At 38.1% G+C, this 10,042-nt stretch overlaps 1 protein-coding gene across 1 annotated transcript in view; it reads left to right on the plus strand.

Annotated features, from left to right (window-relative positions):
- LOC107720486 (uncharacterized) overlaps positions 1-9,600 on the plus strand; it is a 12,042-nt gene extending 2,442 nt beyond the window's left edge. Inside the window, exons 4-7 of the mRNA XM_016528205.1 lie at positions 4,887-5,032; positions 8,280-8,559; positions 8,660-8,873; positions 9,398-9,600. Of these exons, the coding sequence (XP_016383691.1) occupies positions 4,887-5,032; positions 8,280-8,559; positions 8,660-8,873; positions 9,398-9,580 (823 nt within the window). The 3' untranslated portion in view covers positions 9,581-9,600. The remainder of the gene's footprint in view (positions 1-4,886; positions 5,033-8,279; positions 8,560-8,659; positions 8,874-9,397) is intronic.
- Positions 9,601-10,042: the final 442 nt, after the last annotated feature.

Genomic DNA, 10,042 nt, shown 5'->3' on the forward strand with positions numbered 1-10,042 from the left:
ACGAGAGGGGGAATCCGAGGTACACAGGCAAAGATCAGGATACGAGAAAACAGACAAGGCAAGACTAAGGTAAGGCTATGAAAACTAACGGGCTCCGTAGAGTAGCTATCACTAGGTGAGTGATATACGCTAAACAATACTCGGCCCTGAGAGAGAGGAAGTCCATGGCTTATGTAGCATGTCTGATTGGATTCAGCTGTGTGTGTGTAATCAGTGCATTCAGCTGTGTGTGTGTAATCAGTGCAATAGATGATGGGAACTGTAGTCCGGTTGAAGTGCAACAGTAGTGTGGTGCAAGAGTCCATAGTAGTAAGCAGGTGATCTCTGGTGGTGAGCGAACGGAAGTGCATGGACCGGATTCGTGACACTTTGCTTTATTGGGATAGGATAAATCTACTCCGGACGCGAGCGGCGCAACACGACAAAAGAATCCAATAATCAGTTATGCTGTCCATATTTACATTTACTCATTTAGCAGATGCATTTATCCAAAGCGACTTACAAGCAGGAGAGCATATAACACACACTGGATCCGGCGCGACATGACGCGTCACATTCCTCGATCTTAACGAGTTCTTTGATTGCATCGCTCACATCCGGTGTAGACTCCCCATTAGGTCAAATAACAACCAGGCCCGGTTCTTGAGCACTATAGAAGGGTGGTCTGGCAGTTATCCTGGGTGGGCAATTTTTGTTTTATTTTAATTTTTTTTGTGGAGGGTGGGGAGTGGGTGGGATACAGTCTAGATATTTAGACTGTAGATATTGTTATTTTAACTATGCAACTTATTGCAGTTTTGTTGATATATGTACACTGAAAAAAGAGCAATATAATGCTTTCATGGGCAGCCTATAGCGAACCATAGAATATCATTAACTTTCGCAACAAAATATTTTTTTTTCTTTACTGAATAGTAAAAAACTGCCCTCTTTGTTCCCTTTCTCTGGATCGTTGTTTCTACACTGGTGATTTTTTTAACTAAGTTTTTTTAATTATTATTTATACCAAACAAAGCCGTAATAATGTCTAGAACATTGGGGTTGACCAATTGTTTTGAGGAAAATAAAGACCAGGGGCCTCATGTATAAAACTTTACGTAGATTTCATCCTAAATATGTGCTTACGCACAAAAGCTAGATTTTGCGTATGCACAAAAGTTTTCAGATTTATAAAGCCATGCGTACGCCAGAACCTGCGCAAAATTCCCTTTGTAATACCCAGTCAGCGGAAGATTGTGCGTACATGAATCTCCACCCAGATAGGCCTTATTTTTTGCTGTGTAAATAGCTGTCTGACTCACTGTGTCAATAGCAAAACATTTTGAAAACAAAACGCGCATATCTTAGAGTTTCCTTCAAATTCTATCTTTTAGATATGGTGTTTGTCAGAATATTGGGAAGAGCATGAAAGGGGTTATCATTAGGCTACTGTCTGTGTGCGACACCTGTGAACAGTCCTACTGTCATCGGACCTGTTCAAACCAGCCAATGGACTGTTTGATCAACGAGCGTATCCTTATGTCTGTCGTTATCGCCTATGTTCCAAAGCCATCAGACAAAGTCAAGTTCACATCAATGATCATTATTCGTGCAAAAGTATTTTCTCAGAACATGAGTTTTGCTATTTAGAACACAATTTAAAGCAGAATTGTCATACGCCAAGCAATCCTCGCAGTGATTAAAACATTTAATCGCATAGCCTACCACAGGAAAATTGTTCCTGAAAGCAGCACATCCTCTGCAAATATTTCAATTCATATAAACATTTGGTCATTTCTGGATTAGAATTTCATGAAATTTCAGTGCTTAACTTCATTATTAAGAGTGTCATATTTCATCTAAATGTGTATGTCAAATGTATAACAGACTTTAAAATCTTTCTGTTTGCTTCCTTATTTCGCTCACTCCAGTAAAAGAGTGCGTACGCATGGTCTAGAGTGTCCGTACAGTGGGCACATATTTATAGTTTATTTTTTATAAATCCCGACATGTGCGTGGAAAATTTCTGGGGCCTGATGTATAAACGTTGCGTATGCACAAAATGGGCATGGAAATGTGCGTTTGAAAATTTTTGCAGATGAAATGTGCATTTATACATCAGGCCCCAGACATCTATGGTACTGGTATTTATTTAAAGGAACTAAATAAATAAAGGATTTAAATTGATTTAGGGGAATAAATTAAAAGAAGAAAAAAGAACAGTAAAAGAACAAGAATAAGATTTTTTGCAAAGTAATCAATCAGAACTGCAAATAATATTTTCATTTAAAATATACACCATTCAATTTTATTTGTATTCCTAATATGTTGAAAACGCAAAACAGAATTGTTGTCACATTCAATTAGACCTTGGCTATGAAATAAATTAATCACAAATGACAGGCCTTCATTCAGAGCCCGACTGATAAGGGTTTTTGAGGGCCGATACCGATAGTAGGGAGTAAAAAAAGTCTGATATCAATATATCGGCCGATATTCTTTATGTGTATATTATAGCACAGTACCAGTGAAAAGTTTGGACACTTTCCCATTCGTGTGTCCAAACTTTTGACTGGTACTATAAATAGAATACAGTATACATAAACAGAATATATACAGTATACACATAAACAAATTTTTGCAATGATCACTCAAATGTGGTGATAAAACACTTAATGACGTGACTAATAACGTAGAAATTCCACCGTGCGATTAGTGTCATCATGACATAACTCATACTTACAGTGTTTGAAATAAAATTTAATCATCCTCTGCTTTTTTCTGGGGTGCATTTTACCCCCAAACCGCCAAAATAGCAAACAAAGTGAAATCGGCTGAATTCTAGTTCACTCAAATCTAAATAAACAAATCAGAGAACACGGGCTGAAATATCGGCGGTGGTTCAAACTAAGTGCGGGGGACAGAGTCATCTTTTTCTAAAAGTGCGGGGGACATGTCCCCCCGTCCCCGTGGCTGCTATGCCCCTGCTCTGTGGTTTCAGGCTTTCAAGAGACGCAGATGTGTACGCAAAGCCCACAAAATCAATGTTTTGAGATATCAATGTTGAGAGAGCCCTCTGTTATGAACACTAAAAAGCCTGTGCGCCGTAGCTCAACCCTGGACAACACCGGCACAATTTTACCCCTGTATCGCCCCCATTAGTACTGTTGTGGGAGAAGGCTAGCCTGACTTCTTTTAAGATCTGATATCTGCTCAAATGTCTTTTATTTTAATAAAGGCAACACATTAATCATATTGCTGGTGTTCTTAATCCTACAGTAGTAAATAAAGTAACCGAATGGATAAAAACTTTACTAAATATATATGTATATTAGCTCTGTAAAACGATTACAAAAATAATGAACCATTAAAGTTTTTAAATATACTTTTACATTGCAATAATTTCACGTTCAATCTTCAAATTAATGTAGAAACAGCAAAGACAGTAGATTTTTTATATTTGTTTAATGGCATCTTTTTTATGACAAAAGCTGAGTATCTGTCAGGATTCTGGACTGTCTGTGTTGTGTTTTTGCTCCCCATGTGCTCTGCTACCTAGTTTTCCCGTGTGTTTGATTGTTCATTGTTTCCAGGTGTGTCTCCTTATTAGTTCATCCTCCTCACCTGTCTGCCCCTCGTTATCTGCCCTATTTAAGTTCTAGCCTGTGCCATTCTCCCTTGTCTGGTATTGAATGTTCATCTTGTGCTACATGTGGTCCTTTCTGCTCTGTATACCCTGTGTTGGAAGGATTAAAGACTGTGTTTACTGCAAATTCTCCTGTGTCTCCTCGCTCCTCAGTGTAGTACAACCGTGACAGTATCACTGATACCAATAATACTGATGTCTCTAGGAAATAGTTTTTCCCCTAATATTTTACCATTGACTAGCCATTCAACATTACAGCATAATTGAGAGCTATCAATTTTAACATTTGTTTGACTTTAAAAAATAACAACTTCTAATTTAAGTAAACTTAATCTTCACATTCACATAGCTACCTGTGCCCTTCACAAGTATGAAATATACAGAAACTGAATAAAGTTATCAAACACTAAATTCAATATAGATGAATCTTTAAAGCTACAAAAGTTATTGATTTCCTCTTTTTTTTCTTTCGTTCTTTAATTAACAGACAAAACATAACAAATAACAAATATTTTTAACGTCTTAAAAACATTAATCGTATGCATTAACAGCATAAATTGTGACAGCACTAATATATATGTAAAATTGGCAAGCAATCTGTCAATTTGTCACAACAAATTTTCAAAAGATAAATGACAGTGTAACTCTTAACCCTAAACAAACTATAAAAGTTGGCAGAAATCAAATAATCAAATACCATTGACGTCTGCATTTACAGGTGCATCTCAATAAATTAGAATGTCGTGGAAAAGTTAATTTATTTCAGTAATTCATTTACGTCCATCTGTGGTGGAGGTGTGCTATTAGTGTAATATCTTTCTAAAATGTCAGATCGCAATTCCCTCAGAGCACGAGACTGGGCCTTCAGTGATGGAAGAATGAATTACCGCCTCCTACAATCAAGTACAACACTGAACATTGTTCTGGGAAAGAAAGTTACCAGATTCTCTGCATAGAACGTTAATTTCATTACAAAATTTGACGACACCGTTTCTCTGAAGCGTCACACAGTCTAAAGGATAAAAAAAATATATAAAAGCAGAAAAAACTTTATTTTCTGTGTGTAATAATACTTCATTGTAATGACAAATAATTGCACATTTGCTTAGCTGCAAAATAATATAATAATAATAATAATAATAAATAAAAAATAGTGCAAATCATCATGTATGTTACATAACTTGGAGGAGATATCTAATTATAAAGTATACATAGTGTTGTAAAAGAAAGAGTTAATCATCACTCTTTCGTCTTTCTCCAGATGTGCTGTAGTTTCTACTATTCCAGCAGGAGATACCTACAGCTACTCGTGTCATGGGATGAAGGGACGTTATGTTTCTGTGAATCTTCCTGGAACTTCAAAGATTCTTACTTTCTGTGATGTGGGAGTCTATGTGATTTTTCCAGGTAATTCAGAGCTACTTAATCCTTCCCAGGTGAATTTGACTTTTTTCATTTCATTAAAGTGGTTTTTAATATAGTTCTAGACTCTAATCAAGTTTAGGTTTCAAAGACTTTAGATATACCCATACATTGCTCACATATTATTATGAATTGGAGAAAGCAAAACGCACAATTTGGCTAAATAAGTCCCGCCTTCCAAGTAAAACAGCCAAACTAACTGCTGTTAGTCAAGACTCGACCAGCTCAGACAGATCTCATATAGGGTGACCATTTTTCACGTCCTGGCAAGGTTTTGGCTGTTTGCGCCAAATAGAGAAATAGAAATAGGGTTTAATTTCAAATAGAAATAGAGAGCAGACGCTCCTTAAGGCCAATTCACACCGCCCAGGCAAACACCAACAAAAAAGTCTGTCTGGGTTTGTTGGATCAGTGTGTTACCCCTGTCTGAGTTTGTTTTCACATGACTAAACATGCTCAATCAGCGTTTGTTGGGTCGTGGAATGTCTGAGCAGTGTGATATGATTTTCCAACAAACGACAACAAACTCTGACGAAATCTGACCTGGCCACGAACCGTTGCCATGAAGATGAGCATAATTCACTTAAAGCGAGCTTCGCGTACGGCCTCTTTAGTTTTATTCGCCGTCTTTTCAGGCGAAGAATGACATGCAAAGACATTTATAACAGTAAAATTTTGATTGTGGTTAAAGGATCATCCATTTTCCCCCCAGTCAGACTTACGGTACATTCACACGGGGCGTCAGAGTTAACACTTCTCATTTACTTTGAATGGGTGACATCATGCGTTGCCGAACTGAATTGTGGGTCCTTCGGAGTTGTTTCATTGGGTTGTGGCTAGAAGGGATACAGCAAAAACCGGAAGCTAACAATAAATAGATTTTTCTACCTATTAGATTGTGTTTTATTAACATCTACACCTACACCTACCCCAACCCTAAACCCAACCCCTTACAATAATGCAAAAATAGTAATTATTGTTGTACAGTGTGCGAACAATTACGCTATATTGACGGGCGCATGCCCAGTAGTTTTTGCTGTATCCCTTCTAGCCATAACCGCATCACTGCCGTTGCTCGCGGCAGAAGTTGAACATTTCTCAACTTTTCAAGCGCCAACGGTGGCGTCAGCCATCCAGATCGCCTTATGCAAATAGATTCGCTCAGGCTCTAACTAATTGCGGTCCAATGTAATTGGCTGTCGTCACTATGACGATCGCGTCAGCGCCAAGCTTCAGATACGCCCTCCATCAAGCGTTGACGCCGACGCCCCGTGTGAATGTACCGTTACACCGTGGCTGCGTTCCAGTCCATTTTTTTTATGCCCTTCACTCGCAAACTTCTCTCCGTCTCGTTCACTCGGATGTACGTCATTGATTACATTGCATGAGTGCTCACTACTGGCGGAACCCTTGGAATGGGCTGAACTGGAACGTCCTAAGCCCTTGATCACTTAGAATCAGCTATAAAGTTGGTTTATTGTTTACATTTTTCCCCTTGTGAATTTGTTTGGTGCAGCATTCTATATGTACAGGTGCATCTCAATAAATTAGATTGGGCTCTTATAGATAAAAAAAAAAAATTAATATATTATAGAGTTCTTTGGGGTGGGGATAAATTGAACGCGATCTGCGATGACGTCATAATCATGTTGCATTGTGGTCTATGGAGCGGCCTGAAGTGTGCATATGAAGCAGACTCGCTTCCTTGGTCAAAATCGAGGGGTCGAGGGTCTGTCCCATATAAACTTCCCTCGTTCACTTCACCAAGTGGAACGCACTTCAAAATGGCAGCGGGGATTCCCCCAAGGGGTTTAGTGTTTAGGGAAGTTCGCGAGTGCGTGTCTAAAAGTGGAGTGGAACGCAGCCCATGTCTACACCGGACGTGAACGGCGCGGTGTGATGCGATAAAATAACCTATTATAATCAGTGATGCTGTCTACACTGGATGCGGCACGGAGCGACAACTGTCGTGTCCGGTGTATACACGGTGTTACTTGACTCTTTGACTCGAAGTTTGTTGGTGTTTGTTGGGGCAGTGTGAACTAGTGATGGGAGAAACGAACCATTTCGAAGCTTCGAATCAATTGAAACAGTTGCTTCGCAAAATGATTCACTGTTTCGAAGCACTCGAAACGGCACACGCTGGTGATGCTTGCTGGTCAAAACTGTGTAAATGCAACAAAAACTTAGGCAAAAACATGCATAAAAACAGCTTTTACACACCCAATGAAAATGCTTTCTTGAAAGTATAATATATTAAATGCAATCAAAATAATAAAATACCATTAAAAATTAAGTGTCTCTAAAATATGTCTTTAAAATAATTATTATTAATTTGCAAGGGCTTGTTTTGTTTGTTTTATGGAGAGCTTGTCTAAACAGGCCATTTCTCCTGCAATTGAGTCCTCGCTTCATCTCCCCGCACGCACCGTGACATTGTCTAAACAGGTCAGTAAGAGACCATTAACTACTACTCATCCTTTTAATTACACAAATGTCTCATTAAAAATGTCTACAAATTGATCAAACTGATCCGAGATCGTATAAAAAGCATAGACGCCGAATTCAGGGGTTCGCCGATTGATTCAAGGGTTCACAGAGATCGCCCCCCTAAGGCGAACTATTACAATTTTGAAACGTTTCGAAACCGTTATGACGTAACGAAGCCTTGTTTACTGAAATCATGTGACTTTGGCATTTTGATACGTGCTCCGAAAAACTGTTTTGAAACAATTGATTCGCAAAGGTTTCGAAGCTTCATGAAGCAGTGTTTCAAAAGCGGCTATCACTAGTGTGAACATGACAGTTATTTTTCATACAATTCTAAATCCAACTTGTTTGTCTGTGCGGTGTGAATTGGCCTTTATGCTTTCGAATCGCTCTCACTGTACTTTGATGTCAAACACCGATCGTTATTTGCATCGCTTTGTGCGTTCTCTGTAGATCCAGTCTTCTCACATGGCACACGCCACGGTTGGTCGATTATGTACAATGCCTGCATGTTATTGGTCAAACTACTTTTCGACCATTACCTTCAAGTATGAAAACAAAGCCAAAACCTGGATATTTTAGGCAATATAGAAATCCTGGCAATGATGTGTCCGGGAAAAAAGGGCACGTATGGTCACCCTATCTGATAGAAATGCATTCCTAGACTGAAGAAATCCTCTTCAAACACTGAAAGAGCATAAAATGTTGATTAAAACCATTTATTGACACTGACATCTTCCAGATAATTTGGCAACAGGAAGAACCGTCACACAGTCGTCAACCTTTGGCTACTGGTCTGCTGATCATGCCATTGATTTCAATCCAGGTTTAACAAACGCATGGTCATCATGTTCCTCAACCATTGTTCAGACTAACCCATGGTGGAGGGTGGATCTGAGTTATATTTACAGAGTCAGCAGAGTCGTCATCACAAATATACTAGACTGCTGTGCAGAACGAATAAACGGAGCGGAGATTCGCATCGGACATTCTTTGGAGAACAACGGCAACAACAATCCCATGTGAGATCCTCTTTCAGTGGCTTAATATCCATAAAAATCCCTGAAACGCACGTAAATAAAGACTAGAAGTCTAAATTATGTTTCCTCTGTCTCTCTTTAGATGTGCTGTGATTTCTAGCATTCCAGCTGGTGTTTCCTCCACCTACATATGTAACAATATGGAGGGTCGATACGTGAATCTGTTCATTCCTGGATATTCAAAGTATCTTACTCTGTGTGAAGTGGAGGTCTATGGAGAAGGTGTGATCAAACAAGCAGATTTAGTGTTTTGGGAAAATAACGGCTTCACAGAAGTTGAAATTTGGCTATTTATGGTTTTTGAAAATGTGAAATTTCAACAGTTGCATGCTCTCAGCTTTCAATAATTTACTTCATAAAATGCATTTGTGTTTGTTTAAAAAAAAAAGTGAAAGTCGTGACATTTGCCATGTATGGTGTCCCATACTCGGAATTTGTGCTCTGCATTTAACCCATCCAAGTAACTGTTACCGACTCTCCAACCAGTAGGCAACAACTGCCCAATGTATTTAATGTCATCTTGTTTTTTTTTTTTTGTTTTTTTTGTTTTACATTGATTTTTGAGGATCGTTTTAATCTTAAGAGACAGATGCATTTGCACCAACATCGCTGTAGATATGGTAGTCACAATAATTTAATGTTTTTATTATTTCCCTTGTGTCTATGTATGTTCACTCTCATGTGCCCTTTTAGGTCCTCTTTTCCAAGAAGACCTTTGTGAAGATGAAACCTGAAATGAGAATCCAGCTCCTGTCACAGGTGAGAGAGGGAAACATACACAAATCTCAAAATAAAATCCCACTGACAGCAGTTTTAAGAGATCTGCTCATTTCAGCTTCAGTCTGCTTTGGCAGAACAAGGGTTTTCTGATGAGACGCTGCAATGGTCTCAACCACCCGAACAGGAAGTGATGCGGAAGGAAGCTGTGCCAAGAGAATGTGTTCATCAAAACACTGGAAAACTGAAAAGGAATGTTGATTTTGAAATACAATTATTAAAATGAATATGAATATATTACAAATAACAGGGAAAATGTTTTTACGATGTAATGAACTCTTATTTAGAGCTCAATGCTGTAAGAAAGATGCTGATGATGGGGAAACCTAAACTCTTTTCAAATCAGCTTTGATTTTATTCATTTACCTGCAGGAATATTCTCCATTCCTCAATGTTGATCACAATAAAGTTGTATGTGGAAATTGAAACTACTGATTCCTGATTGCTGCACTGAAGCAATTTGTATTGTATAAAGTGTCAAGTACTTGACAATGCGGAGGCAGTGTTATTAAAGTGATATATATATATATAATAGTTTTTATTAATATTTTGTACAATATTTATATTAATATTATTTTTAGATTTTAATGTTTTAAAATTTTATTTCAGTTAACATGTTTTTTTTTATTTCAAGTAATATTCTTTATTACATTTTCTTTTTTCAGCTATTGCATAGTCATTAGTATTA

The sequence above is a fragment of the Sinocyclocheilus rhinocerous genome, unplaced genomic scaffold (genome assembly GCF_001515625.1).
Source record: "Sinocyclocheilus rhinocerous isolate Xijiao unplaced genomic scaffold, SAMN03320098_v1.1 scaffold691, whole genome shotgun sequence".
Classification (NCBI taxonomy): Eukaryota; Metazoa; Chordata; class Actinopteri; order Cypriniformes; family Cyprinidae; genus Sinocyclocheilus; species Sinocyclocheilus rhinocerous.